The sequence below is a fragment of the Columba livia genome, chromosome 7, assembly GCF_036013475.1.
Source record: "Columba livia isolate bColLiv1 breed racing homer chromosome 7, bColLiv1.pat.W.v2, whole genome shotgun sequence".
Lineage (NCBI taxonomy): Eukaryota > Metazoa > Chordata > Aves > Columbiformes > Columbidae > Columba > Columba livia.
The window spans coordinates 17461127-17476272 of record NC_088608.1 but is presented as its reverse complement, the minus strand read 5'-3'; the positions used below and the strand labels follow the sequence as shown (position 1 = coordinate 17476272).

Genomic DNA, 15146 nt, shown 5'->3' with positions numbered 1-15146 from the left:
TTCCATAGTCCAGTGAGCTGGAGTGCCCTCCTGAAAGAGGTGAGGAAGTAGTGCTTGTGTTCAGAAATGAACTGGGAAATGGCTTTTGAAAACTATATGCACTGGTTAAAATAATCTCTCCCACTTCTCTGTCCCTTATTGAGGTTTGATGGTTTCTCCATTTCAAAGCAGTAATTTTCAGTTCTTTGCTTTCCCATCACCACATGTTTAGGTCCAAGAACATTGGTTGTATTGCCTAATCGTGGACTCTGCTTTGAAGGAAAAGAAGGATTAGAAAGAGAGAGGATGAGGTTTCTGTGGCAGAAGCACCTTGATCACTGAGTGATCAGAGGCAGGCAGCAAGCTGGCAGACACTCTGCTTCCAAAGGTGCCTTAAGGACTTAACTCAAGAATTAGAAGCAGCTTTTAAGAATGAACCAACAGAGGTCAGAAGCCATAGTATAGTGTATTTCAGTACTGTGTTTTAAGGCAATCATCTAGTCTTAGTGAGACAGATTCCCGTTGTTTGGCCTGCCATTATTCTGTACATAAGGAGTGTGCATCAAATCTGCATGTTACATGGTGCCAAGGTTTGCAAATTTACTTCACATCATTGCAGAATATACATTTTGAGTTCCAATGTAGTTTCTCCCAGAAGGTAATGTGTTACAATACAGGTTCCTGGCCCAACCCTGTCTGAGTTTAGAGTTCATGTATTAATTCTCATTCTTAAAACAGTATGTGGTCCTGATGTAGCCAATTCAAAATTACTGAATTCTAATCCTCGGTGAGTGAGCAGTTATTCCGTGGAATTATTCATCATTTTGTATTTAGCTGTTCTGTTGAATCTAATAAGAAATGCATACAGCTAGTATCAGTTCCCTTGCTTGCTGAGAAAAAGAATTATATTTCATTGCAGGAAATAAGAGAGTGTTTAAGGCTGGTTTAAGAAACCTTTTTTATGAGCTATTTCTTAGGAAGCAATGGTATGATGAAAATCAGTTTCATTATGTTTATTTTGCAGTGTTTTCTAAAGATGAAACCTGAATATTTAACATTTAATGCAGCTAATGAAAAGTGTGTAACTTTTGGAGGCTCTCTTCCATCTATCTCAAATCAAGCTGAGCAAGGTACGATGGTGAACTGGGGACACGTTTAGTATGCAGCTTCTCTTCCAAATTCAGTATAGTTCTGCTTAAGAACTTGAGCATAAAATCACTTGATTATCTAGTCCAGGGGATTAGGGCGCACCCAGCTTCTTGAGCCAGAAGACAGGGATGGGGAGCAGAATGAAGCCCCAGTTATCTAAGGGGAAATGGTTAGTGACCTGGTACACCACTTGGACACCTGCAAGTCTATGGCCAGGTGGCATATATCCAAGGGTGCTGAGGGAGCTGGCGGAGGTGATCAGTAGGCCACTTTCCATTATCTATCACCAGTCTTGGCTAACTGGGGAGGTCCCAGTTGACTGGAAGTTGGCAAATGTGATGCCCATCTACACGAAGGGCCAGAAGGAGAATCTGGGGAACTACAGGCCTGTCAGTGTGACCTCAGTGCTGGGGAAGGTCATGGAACAGATCATCCTGAGTGACATCACACAGCACATACAAGGAAGCCATGTGATCAGACCCAGTCAACATGGGTTTATGAAAGGCAGGTCTTGTTTGACAAACCTGATCTCCTATACCAAGGTGACTCACCTAGTAGGTGAGGGAAAGGCTGTGGATGTTGTGTACTTAGACTTCAGTAAGGCCTTTGACACTGTATCCCACAGCATTCTCCTGGAGAAGCTGGCAGCTCATGGCCTGGATGGGTGTACTCTGTGATGGATAAAGAACCGGCTGGATGGCCAGGCCCGAAGAGATGGGCTGAATGGAGTCAAATCCAGCTGGTGCCCGGTCACGAGTGGTGTTCCACAGGGCTCAGTATTGGGGCCAGTTCTGTTTAATCTCTGTCAATTATCTGGATGCGGGGATTGAATGCACCCTTAGTAAATTTGCAGATGACACAAAATTGGATGGGAGTGTTGATCTGCTGGAGGGTAGGATGACCATACAGAGGGATCTGGACCGGCTGGATTGTTGGACTGAATCCAGTTGTATGAGGTTTAACAAGACCAAGTGCCGGGTCCTGTACTTGGGTCACAACAACACCAGGTAGCACTACAGGCTTGGGGAAGAGTGGCTGGAAAGCTGCCTGGCAGAGAGGGATCTGGGGGTGTGGATTGACAGCTGGCTGAATATGAGCCAGCTGTGTACCCAGGTGGCCAAAAAGGACAACAGCATCCTGGCTTGTATCAGGAATAGTGTGCCAGCAGGACTGGAGGAGTGATTGTGCCACTGTACTTGACACTGCTGAGGCCCCATCTTGAATACTGTGTTCAGTTTTGGGCCTCTCACTACAGGAAAGACATTGAGGTGCTGAAGAGTGTTCAGAGGAGGGTGATGAAGCTGTTGAGGGGCCTGGAGCACAAATCTGGTGAGGAACAGCTGAGGGAACTGGGGCTGTTCAGCTTGGAGAAAAGGAGGCTGAGGGGAGACCTTATTGCTATCTACAACTACCTGAATGGAGGTTGTAGCATGGAGGGTGGTGGTCTCTTCTCCTAAGTAGCAAGTAGGACAAGATGAAATGGCCTCAAGTTGCACCAGGGGAGGTTTAGATTGGAGATTAGGAAAAAATTATTCATGGAAAGGGTTGTCAGGCATTGGAACAGGCTGCACAATGAAGTGGTGGAGTCACCATGCCTGGAGGTATTTAAAAGGCATTTAGACGAGGTTCTTAGGGATATGGTTTAGTGTTACAGTTAGATTAGGTTATGGTTGGACTCGATGATCCTGAGGGTCTCTTCCAACCAAAATGATTCTATGATTCTACAGGCATACTGGGAGCATTCTAAAATCCAAGACCAGTTATAAATGTGTTGTCTATCATTTACATCACTGGAACCATAACATGGAGATGCAGCCAGCAAACATTTGAGGCAGTTCGAAGAGCAGCTTCTCTGTATGATCTCAACCTATTGTAAGAAGAAAAAATTGTAAAACCTTGCATTAAGGGTTGAGAGTAGAAGGGTCACCACTGAATGAAGAATTCCCATTATTTGCTTTGCAAATTAAAACATAACTGAGACTGTAGACTTTGCACTGTGAAAACTACCTGAGGAGCTGCTTCCAAGACAAGCTCAGCTGTCTGTGTGAGGATGAGATGGCAAACACAGTTCTCTGCAGCTATCTCTGAAGTAGCTCAGTGGAATTCTGCAATGTGCACAGTGCATATTTTCTTTATAAGCAAATAACCTCTTGCCAAATAGAATTTGGAAAGTGGACTAGGGATGCCACTAGTGTACCTGCAGGCAGCAGCTGAATGGTAGTTTGTTTTTACTGCTGTTATTTGGGAAGAATAGGGTTACAGGAATATACATGTCTGAGACTTGCATGGTTTTGGATGCTTTTAAGATTGCAAAAGCGTAGCCATTCTGAAATGTTGTTTAGCGTGATCTTTTGCCTAGTTTGCTGCATTTGGAAGTCTTTGTTATTGTTTCTTGTTTGTTTTTCTTTCTGCCCTGTAGTGGGGGCCACCTATATGGAGAGGAGGCAGTCCTCTTAAAAAAACATGCCTCTTTCTGTAGGCTGCTTCTGTGCTTCCCAGTGGCATTAGGAGGCTGGCTAGCTCTGACATGTAAATCTTCAATGGCTTTGTCCAACTCAGAAAATAAGCTGAGGCTAGCCTGGCGTGTTGCCAATAGTTAAGACGAGTCAGCAGTAGCTAATGACATAGCTTTAATTTGTCTTCCTCATCTAGACAAGCTCAGTGAATGCCTTTGGTGACTGTGGGGGTGACCAAAGCCCATTGTTTTGTGCCAGAATGCTCTCCAAGAGGGGTCTGATTTCAGGTTTTCCTGTCTGAATTTTTTTCCAACTAAACCTGACTTTCTTTGTCCTGTCCTGCTTTCTCTGGCAAACTCTGCCAGGATCTAAGGAACAGTTCTGATGTATGGTATACAGCAGTAGGAGAGGAAGATGGGAGATAAGACTTGTCCATCAATTCCAAGAGGGCATGAGGGAGTTCTTCAATTATCTCTGCAGGGAGACAAAAGATCTGACAGACCTGTAGAAAAGCAGCTTTTGAAATTTGGATGTAGGTGCAAGAACACGAAGTAGGGGGCAGAGAAACAGGTTAAATCCACTACCTGCTGCTCAGCTGCGAATTTGGAGGACAAATACCGATAGTCTGCTCCTTTCAGATAAAATCAACATGAAAGGTGTTATCTTATGGAAGGAAAGGATGATGAGCATTTGGCAGTCATAAAGGGCTGGGAAAATACAGTTAATACAAATGAGGGGTGCATTATCTCAGTTATGTGAAGTGTTTTTTCAGATGTTTACTGTTGTTGTCTGAACCACAATATGTACATTTACTGTTCTGCCCAACAGATTATATAACATCCTTGCTTCCTGGTATGCCAAAAGACATTTGGATTGGTTTGCAGTTTCTGTTCAGCACAAGGGAAAACAAATGGATAGATGAGAGTAGACTGTTGTATAGTAACTTTCACCCACTACTGACAGGAAGATTAAGGAAAATTCCACTGGACGTAAGTTCTGACTTTTGACTTCTCTTGACCATTGAGTAATTAACTTTGGAATATTGCCTGTATTTAAAAAAAAAAAAAAAAAGTCAAAAAATATGTAGCAGATCAAATCCCCCAGTTTTTTAAGTGTCAAACAAGGTGACTGACAGTAATGGAGTTCTCGTTACCTTTTTTTGGATGATAACATCTGAACTGAGCTATGAAACACCAAAGGATGAAATAAAAAAGCTGAAACAACTGTTTAACAGCTCTTATGAAACTTTTATTTGCAATTTAAAGACTACATGAAAGCAGTCATCAAAAAGATGTCATCAATAATACTTGATTCAGTTACACTTAGAATGTATCTGTAAACCACTGTGTATTGGTATTTTGCTCACTGCTCTACCCAAGGTGAGAGCATAATAAATGTAATCAAATCACACCCACAAACAAGATTTATTTTAAGCATTAAATAATTTCATTTAATATTCTCCCCTGTATTTATCTTGTGAATTCTTTTTTAGTCTGGACACCTGGTAGTGTTTGTATAATGGGTAAGCTGTTGCACCACTCCTTTGAAACTTCTTAAACAAGTTCAGACAGCTCAGGTTCTCCTGGCCTCATTTTACTTCTCCTTCTCTACACAAGTATGTTTATGCCTTATTTGAGTCTGATAAGCATATTTCTGGTTTTCAGCTCTTTGATGAAGAATTTAACAATCAGTGCGGTGTACTCCTCAATGATCCCAAATCACAGTATGTTGGAACATGGAATTTCACTGCTTGTGCTGACAGGCACTTCTTGGGTATATGCCAGCGGCCTACAGGCAAGTATGAAGACTCAAAATAAATTACAGCCAGAGTTTGCAGTTCAGATGCGTGTGCCAGGAGACCTTTTAAAGCGTGTAAATTGTTGCACGCGAAGAGCAAGACTCTTGCACAGACTGCGCATGTAAATTTTGGAAAAGCGGAGTGTGGAAGACGATCTGGGACAGTTTTTGTCAGTCATTCAGAATTCTGCCTTTTGTTTTTCAGAGGGAATCTTTTCCCGAGGGACACTGTGTGGTTTCAATGGAACCATGCTTTAGCAGATGGGGCTTTAGTGTTCTTTGGGTAAAGATGTCGTGTACATCAAGGAGTGGAATAATCGACTCCTTCTTTGTCTTCCCTCCCTGCCCCTATTTAACACACACAAAAAAAATCTTTATTTCAGTGCCAAATACTTCAGAAATTCCAGGTTCCCGAATTAGAAGTCTGGATGGAAGACATGTAGTCATGAAATTCAAAAAGGGGATTTTTATGAGTAGTAGGTTGACAGTGTATCTGTGTAGATCAATATATTATTAGTCTGGAATGACTAAAATACTGGCACTTCTTCCCAGCCACATCTGTAGAAGGTGTAATGAGAAAGGTTTTTGGACTGCCAGAGGATGTGTCCTGGTACATTCTGGTCCTATATCATTATTGTGTTGGGCATCTAAGGGTAATTCAGGTTGGAAGGGAGCAGGTTGCAGGGACAGCTGTGAGAGAGTCCAGGTTACTGAGTGCTTTGTCCTAGGGAAAAAGATGATTCAGGTTCCTTGGAAATCTTGGCATGATTGTGATTTGCAGATCATACTGAGACGTTAATCATCAAGCAATTACTTCTGTCAGAAATGGACACTTTCTGTACTACCTTGTTCCCAGTTTGATGCCCTTGAGGTGTAATGGCACCCTTGGTTCCCAGGTTCTTTTGTGTTTACTAAGTGAAACCACTTGGCAGCAGACACAAACTACTTCAAACAATCTGTTTCAGTCTTGTTGCTTTTCTGATCTACTGAAAGCTGTAAGTTGCATGTAAATATCAAATTAATATTATGTTTCTGTCTTCTATTTTAGAAAACCCTGTCAGCCTATGGACCAGCCATTTATATCCTGTTATTTCTAGAGTGATTTTTTTTTTTTTTTTTTTTTTTTCCCCCTCTCTCAGCCTTTTTCTGTTAAAGATGTTTTAAATGTCAGGGTTTTTCTCCCTTTTGGATAGACCCATTTATTTTTGGTTGTGTATAAAATTTGGGTGCTTACCAGGTTTGCATGCTGTAATTTACCCCCAATGGGAAGGTTTGCATCTTTACCTAGCTGCAGTTGCTGTGCATCACTGAGCTGTATGCCTTTGGTGTGGTGCTGTTAACTGTGATAATGCTCAGTGCTTAGAGAACCAATAATGAATTATACCTCTCCCTGTGCAAGGTGGATTTTCTGCCATTAGTTAAGCACATGTGGAGGCAAAATCAATCCCCACTGGTACCCATGGATGGCAGTAAGGAGTTCTGGAACTCTGCTGTGCACTGTGAAATCAGCAGAGACAAGTTTTGCGGCCCATTAGATTCGCATAAGTATAAATCCACAGGCTCCACAGAGACAAATGAGTCAAGTTTAGCTGTTGCTATATGGCAGCAGAGAGCAGTTGCTCTCTCCCATTCTTGTATTCAACTAAAGTTATAGAATGTGTTTTTAATTCAATAAATAGAATTCTTAACATCATTTAGCAGTTAGTTGAAAACAGAAAATATAAAAACATGTGCATCTAAGTTGAGAGAGATATTTTCAACCAATCTATTTTTATATATTTCTTTTTTTTATATATTTTCTATCTAAAGTGTTAAAGATATTTGCTTTCAACTGTAATCATCATAATGTATTGTCTAAGAAAATATTTTTGCCTTTTTTTTTTCTCCAGGGGAAATTCAAACAGGTTTTTCTGTGTGGTACAGAGAAATTTGGAGTTTAAAACGTCTTCCAGTGTTTAACCACCTAATAACTGGATTTCTCTCTTACGTATAGGAACTGCAGATGACCAGACAGAGCAAGTCCTTAATGAAACATTGAGCTATCAAAATGTTCAATACATGGTAATTCTGAAGAATTTGTCCTGGAATGATGCAATGGCCGAATGCATCAGTAACAAGATGCAGCTGGTTAGCATCACCGATCAGTTCCAGCAGGCTTTCCTCGCTGTTCAGGCTGCCCTTCATAATCACCCACTGTGGATTGGACTCTTCAGCAGAGATGTAAGTGTTACTTTCCCCTCAGATTTGGGCTTAAGGTAGTTTTTAGAGTTGTGCGAAATAGAAACTGGGATAAAGAGATTCAATGAAAAATGAATTTATGGGGTAACTTTTTCATTTAGAACCATCTGGAGGGTCTCAAGATTAAATTTCTGAATGTTCAGCTCTCCAAGTTACGTAGCTGTTGAACTCTGCTGGACAGATTGATGATGTTGAGACAATTCTTTTAAAAGATTATAAGGTGAAGGGGTACATTGTAAGGTAGCAGCAATGTAGATCACTGAATCATTTTTGTCTTTTTTGTTAATGAATGAGTAATGAGTGTTGCTATTTAATGTCATTGCTACTGTTCACAGTACCACTCTAGAAAGACAACCCAGCATCTGTTTTAAAAGGGAAAAACTAGAAATGGTTAATCAGATCCAAAATTAATTATTGAACAGTCCTGGAGACACATTTCTGAAACCTAACTTAGACTCTATTGTTACTTTTTTTTTCCCTCTCTCAGTGAGCCTTTTTCTGTTTAAGATGTTTTAAATGTCAGGGTTTTTTCCCTTTTGGATAGACCCATTTATTTTTGGTCATGTGTAAAATTTGGGTCGATGCCAGGTTAGTGGGTTTTTCTTTTTTCTTCTGCTTGTTTTGTCATTGGAAGAGTCATACAGGAGGTACTGCTTTGCCTTTATGAGCTAGAAGACTTCTTGAAGATGTTCTTGTGGGCTGGGAGCTTTCTCAGTTGTTAATGAAATGGCTTAGGCATGCTTGTAGAGTTTATTTTTTTTAATGTCAAGCACATGGGTCTTGAAATAATTGCAAGAAAAAGGTTAAAATTTATTTGAGAAGTTCCTTACCTACAAAGGCTGATGGTGCTCACTCAGCATCTATGGTGTTATGGTCTTCCTGTCAGTAGCGGGCTACTGAGTATTCTAGGCAAAGTAGGTGGGGGGGAAGTAGAAGTTTTGGTATATACTTTGTGGAGAATATTTTTAAAAGGAAACAGGCATTTAATCTTAGTGAAGACAGGGAAACCAGAACAACCTATTTTTCCTCTTCTTTTGAATCTTTATCTGTAAGTGAAGATCAAATGATTCATTTTGCTGCATACAACTCAGGCATGCACTAGCTTTTCACTGTTGCAACACTTGATTGTTTGGGCACAATTTAAAAGCTACATGAAAAGAAATTATAATGAAACTGGTCAACTGAACTTGTTACTCCAGTGCTGGGATCATAGACACAGGAAAAAGATACAGGATAAATTGAATTACAAAGCAGCAGGGGGATTTCCTGAAGAAAACTTTTAAATGTAAGATTCTTAAAGGATGGTGTGCTTAATGTATGTGGGTTTTTGGTTATTCCTCCTGCATCCTCCAGGGCAGGAACGCATCTGATTTATTAAGTCAGTTAAGTATTTAATAGATTACTTTCAACGCAGTGTGGAGTAACTGAGACTGGGCCTTACTCTCAGATGTTACCAGTTTTCCAAGATCGAATAATTATATCCACCACTGATTTGCAGACACAAATGGTGTAATTTGGACATCTCATTGCCAGCTCTTCCTCCATAAGCATAGTAGTTAAACATTAACATTTGATAATTTGCCATCCACTTCAGCTAATTCATATTTTTGCAACTGCAAAACTTAAAATAACGAAGGTTGTTACGTTGTCAGCAGCAGACCACATCACGGGGGGAGTGGAACACTTACAGTTCTCACCACAGAGACTGTACATGTCTAGCCAATGTAAATATATTATCATGTCATTTTCTGTACATAATAGTTTTTACTACATAAGTTCACCCCTTTCACTTATGCAATGCTAGGGTGGAAAACACTATGGCTGGCTGGATGGGAAACACGTTAGTTTCAGTCGCTGGTCTGAAGACGATGAAGAAACAAGTGAAGAATGTGTGGTTTTGGATACTGATGGCTTCTGGAAAACTTCTGACTGTGCCTCTGAAAATCGAGGTGCTATTTGCTACGCATCAGAAAGTATGTATCCTAGCATAATACTTAGGAAAGCTGAATTTTGTTTTATTATGAAGCATAAACTTACAGCTTTTTTTAACTTAAATTTCCTCAGACAGGCATGCCAGGAAAAAAAGAAACAAGCTTCAAATAGGGGAGCATGGACCTGTTGGTCTTAATCCATGTGTTACTTACAAATGAACTGGGTGCAAGTGCGTTGGGCCAGACTGTACCCTCCATATTGCCAACAGATTGTGCTTTTGCACTATATCTGTAATGGTGCTATTTCTGTAAGGTTGTTGGATACTAATCTCTCCCACATGCATGTGGAAGAAGATTCAGCTGCCTCTGTACTATTTACATCTTCATATTGGGACCTCCTGAAATCCCATCAGACATGAAAATCTGTATAGGGAGGAGGTACATGATTACACAGAGAAGGTAGACAGCAGGTAGACACTGAATTGAAAGGTGTAAATTAAAGCCATCTGTTGTTCACAAAACCTTTCTAAATATATACCAATTATTGCAAGACAAGTAGGGGTATAGCAGGACATCTTTTGTGGGGCATAAATAAGTAGCATGGCACCTTTTTGAAAAATAAAAAAGACTTTACCGAAAGATCATAGCAGCTTTCTTCCCTGTGTAAGACTATTATAATTTCTTTTGTTGGGGTTTTGTTGCTGTAGTTTTTTCTTCATGGGGGGACACAGTGAAGCCATTTTTCTACATACTGAATCACAGTAAAGTGTATACTTGGTATTATGACATCCTTCACTATTTTGCACTTGCAGTATAAGCAACTGCAGGAAGGGTCCTTCTCACTCCTCAAGTATTAGATAAAGCTACAGAACAAAGACGTGTTGCCAGCTATGAAGTAGCTTATTTGTTATGGTGATCAGCCTTCATACAAGAGGCAATCGGAGCTTCTAGTTACTGGCCTGCACTTAGAACCTTTATGTAGGGATTTTATTCTTAAACCCATATAACAGTTGTGAAGAGTTGTAGGCATCTGTATTCTTCAATAATACTTATTGCTGGTTTTGTTACTTAAAAAAAAATCACCATTGTGAGGAATCCGAAAGCAACAATATATTATTCATTTAGAGGATGCACTTAATTTGCCTTGCATGTTTTTAAGTGGTACCTGAAACTCGTTTGTGGTGTGTCAGGTTAAGTGTTGTCGTTAATAAGTGCTGTTCTGAATGTCGTCTTTCCTTTTTTTAGAGAAGATTGAAAAAGAACAAGTAACACAAGTGAAGTGCCCACATAAGATTAAAAATACACCCTGGATATCATTTAGAAACAATTGTTACACTTTTATGATAACAAAAAACAGATGGAGAGAACTGAAGTCTCAGGAAGCTCATCATTTATGCAAGAAAATGAGTAAGTACTTTGTCATATTACAGATATTTATGGACTTAAATCAGCTTGAGGGAGGTGGGTTTTAGATGTGAGTCACTATCTTACAATGACAGTACAGTGAGTGTTGAGAAAGGTGGTAGCATTTGGAAATGCCTAAGGCTGTTTGCCCTTGCACGACTGATGAAATGTGCCAGAGCAAGGGCAGGAGAGTTTGGGAGAAGAGGCTCTGAATTCTGAGTTCTCTGAAAAATTGGAAGGTTTTGGTTTTTTGTTTGTTAGGTCTGTTTGTTGGTTGGTTTTGTTTGGTTTTGCTTCTCTTTATAATATGCAAATTTTAAATAGCTCAGGTAATTGTCATTCCCTTGGCAGCATTCTGGCTTTACAGTCACATTTACTTCATGGTTTTTTTACCTCCTTGCTGTATGGAACAAAGTAACAGACTGAGAATAGTCCAATTCAGAAAAGCAGGTGGGCTTTCCCTGCCCATCCTGAGCAAAGTGTAAGCTTAGGAACAGCTTCTCTTTAATATGAAACCATTGTGTGTAACGCTTCAGACTTGCATCTTTCCAGAAAATGTTTTTATTTCTCATGAACTGATTTCAATTCAGTCTTTTTCTTAATTGTTACTGTACTAGGCAGTTCTAGAAAATAATGAAAGATTGCCAATATTTTTATGTTCTAAGCAGAAAATTTTCACAATATACAACTTGTAGTGACAAGTAGGACCCACAAATATCTCTGGAGCTGGTGTCTTTCCCTTATCTACAAAACGTTTGAAAATTGTTTTTCCACTGTTCATTTAGTTATTATTCTATAAAGGTCTGGCTTTTACACATACTGGGCCTATCTGTGATAATTATTAACAATGACAGCAAAAAATATTTAATTTATTTTGTAACTAAAAGGTGAATTTGTAAGAAAGTAATTTTTAAAAAAATTTCAACAGATCCAGATGCATTTGTACTGAGTGTTCGAGATGAAGAAGAGAATAACTTTGTTACTGAGCAGCTTCGTTCATTCAGTGGTCTGGCTATGTGGGTCTGGCTGGGTGTGATTTATGATGATAGTGGTAAGATTTAAGTTTTTTTTTCTTTAATAATTGGATTAGAGGCAAAGATTGCAGAATTGAGTGCATGTTTCTTGCATCTTTCAGTATACAAGTAAAGTCAAACTGATTGCAAACCTATAATGCTTTATATTTGTGTTTATCTTCTAGAAGAAAATAACAAGACATGGTTTCTGTCTGAGTGATAATTAGATCCAGTATGTTCTGTTTAGCCTAGATTTGATTTCCTTGGAAAGCAGGACTTAAAAGAGTCTGGATGAATCATGCATTTTATGTGGAAGTGATTTACAGTAACTTAGAGTATCACTGCATTTTTTCAAAGTGAATATCTGTTAATGTCATTAGTATATTCAACATTAAATGGTATTTGTAGATGTAATACCAATATTTTAATAAATACACAATGTTTTCCACAGATAAAGTTCTCAAGTGGTATGATGAAACTCACCTGACTTACAATAACTGGAGGCTGGGAAGACCTAACGTAAAGAGGAACAGTTTTTTTGCTGGTGTAAATCTTGATGGTTTTTGGGATATTTATAATTATTCTGAAAGCTGGCATGCTCATCACTATAACGTGTACAGTATTCTCGCCTGTAAAATCGAAAGAGGTGATTTATGATTTATCTATTAAGAGAAGATTTATGTGTAATGTTGCATGAAGGTGATAATTTAAGTCCTAGTTCTGCAGTACCTGTTATATAAAGCTGAAACATATGGCACAACTGTCATGGGCTTCTGGGGTTACATGGTCAGTGTGTGCATCACAGCTGTAATATTCTGATCAGGAGGAATGTGTTTGCTGTACTCCATCAGCTGCTTCCAGTAACAAAAGATAACTTGACGTAAATGGCTGGACGCTCTAATGCTTGAGTTACATTGCAATAGATGGATTTTAGTGCTTTCTCTCTGTTCCTAGTAACATGAATGAAGTGCACAGAAATTGTTGTCTTATTCTTTTAACTAGGACCCCAACAGCACAAGCCTCCATTGCCTGAGTTTATTCCACATGGAAACAGGACATACAGGATCCTTCAGAAAAAGTTAACGTGGTATGAGGCATTGAGAGAATGCAAACAAAATGAGAGTGATTTAGCAAGTGTACACAGTGAATCCCAACAGTTATTTCTAGAAGATATTGTCAAGCAGGATGGCTATCCTCTCTGGCTGGGGTTGTCAATTCATGATGTAAGTATATACTGTTGGTGGTGTCAGTAACAGAGCTTGTCAATAATTTTCGGCACAGGATATGAATTATTTTCTGATGCTTCTATCCAGTTTCTTGGAATCTGTATTCTGTGCAGTAAATTAATATGTTACACAGGCTTGAAAAAGTAGGTAAAGTATATGAAACTTTATTTTATGTAGCCATGCTGAGATTTTTCCAAGTCATCGACATTTTAATATAATACAATGGTCCCACATTGTTCTTTGCAGCACAAGGAAGCACAATTGGCAACACTACCTTTAGAGGCTCCAGATTTTATGACCTGCTGTAGGATGTTTCTGTTAGCACATACAGTCAGACAATGTTGTATGAAGCCTGGTTAGTCCAGGTCAGGACTGGCCCTCCAGCAAGTCCTACATCCCTCCTCCCAGGAGGCATAGCAAGGGGCAGCTGCAGATCTTCCTCTGTCTGCTTAACCTTGGAGCCAAAAGCCTGTGGCCGTGACCCTCCTCCCCGCACCATATTGGTCACCATGGTTAATTGGCAGGAATACCCCTCTGCAGAAGGGTGTCATTTCTACATGTACCTTTTCTACCTCTGCCCATCCTTTGGTCCAGATGGGTGTTCCTCCGCTTCTCACAACTGACCCTTCATTGTACTGGGTTTCTTGCAGTGTTATCTGAAGTAGGAGGTAGTACTCCAAACCATTCCCAAGCTGCCCAGCTTTACTTACTGAGGCTATCTCCACAGTTTAGCAGTTTGCAATGTATCTAATAATGTTCATAGCAAGGAAGACAGACTGTTTAAATGAAACAGCAGGATGAAATTAAGTAAAATATTCCAAAGTGTGTTGCAGGTTTAAATTTACAAACATGCTGCACTTTCTCAGTTACCACAAATCATCAGGATTTCGGTGTTAAGAATTGATTGGAAAATGCAAACTGTGTTGTACATTTATTTAGTATGGATTTAGAAAATGAGCCACCTGCACTTTAATTTATCACTTTACAAGGCATAAATATTGCTATATGACTTACGACTGACAAGATTTAAACCATGACCGTGTGCTGTGCTTTAGAAGTTGTGGGTGTTTTCTTTAACTAGGGAAGTAAAGCTAATTTTGAATGGTCAGATGGAAGCGACTTTGACTACTACCCTTGGGAATTAGAAAACTCGAATACTACTGAGAACTGTGTTCTGTTGGATACTAAAGGATCTTGGAACCGTACAAAATGTACAAATGTTGCTGAAGGTGCCATTTGCTATAGCCCTCCAAACAGTAAGTGTCGTTTTTAATGTTTTGTGTAATTGTCTTATGTATTCTGTCTTTACATGTTGTATTCAGAATTAGTTACGAAGGATGAAATACTACACGATTCCCTCTTTAAGAAGAGCTGTCTAACAGGAATAATAAAACACTTTTTAATACTTAAGGGAGATGAGTTCTCTCCATTTCAGAGGTGAAAATCTTAAACAACCCTGGTCACTTTTTGATCACCTGTGATACAATATCAAACTGTATGTATCTTTTCTGAATAAAAATAATTATCGAACACATACAAACTTCAAAACCCCCTAAAAGCAAGAAAAAATGGTTCCCAAGCCTCTGGGTCTTGTCTTATGCTCGTTTTCAAATAAATTCATCTATGACACATGAAGAAGGAATGTAAGCTAGTTGAATCATGGTTCTTGGTAGGTTGTTAATACTTACTGTCCTGTTACTACAAAGAGACTGTCCACAAACTCCTGCAGCAGAAATAACCTCCATTTCTTTGTCTTTGCAGAGAGAAAATTACAGTCAAAGCAAGTGAGCAGAGCCCCTGGATGCCCTCAGATTAGTGGTTCCCTACAATGGCTACAGTATAAGGATCACTGTTATGCATTCGACATGGCATTCTACAACTTTTCAGTATATAATGTGGAAGAAGCTAAAAAAGTGTGCCAGAAACTGAGTATGTTTAGACTCTTTATCACAT

The 15146-nt window shown here is 39.4% G+C and overlaps 1 protein-coding gene across 1 annotated transcript in view; it reads left to right on the top strand.

Moving 5' to 3' along the window:
- The window catches only part of LY75 (lymphocyte antigen 75), a 48226-nt gene that overhangs the window by 27339 nt on the left and 5741 nt on the right, over positions 1-15146 (top strand). The window contains exons 22-32 of the mRNA XM_065069630.1: positions 1004-1109; positions 4413-4573; positions 5249-5372; positions 7369-7601; positions 9424-9592; positions 10796-10957; positions 11883-12005; positions 12419-12613; positions 12970-13190; positions 14275-14449; positions 14955-15122. Of these exons, the coding sequence (XP_064925702.1) occupies positions 1004-1109; positions 4413-4573; positions 5249-5372; positions 7369-7601; positions 9424-9592; positions 10796-10957; positions 11883-12005; positions 12419-12613; positions 12970-13190; positions 14275-14449; positions 14955-15122 (1837 nt within the window). The remainder of the gene's footprint in view (positions 1-1003; positions 1110-4412; positions 4574-5248; positions 5373-7368; positions 7602-9423; positions 9593-10795; positions 10958-11882; positions 12006-12418; positions 12614-12969; positions 13191-14274; positions 14450-14954; positions 15123-15146) is intronic.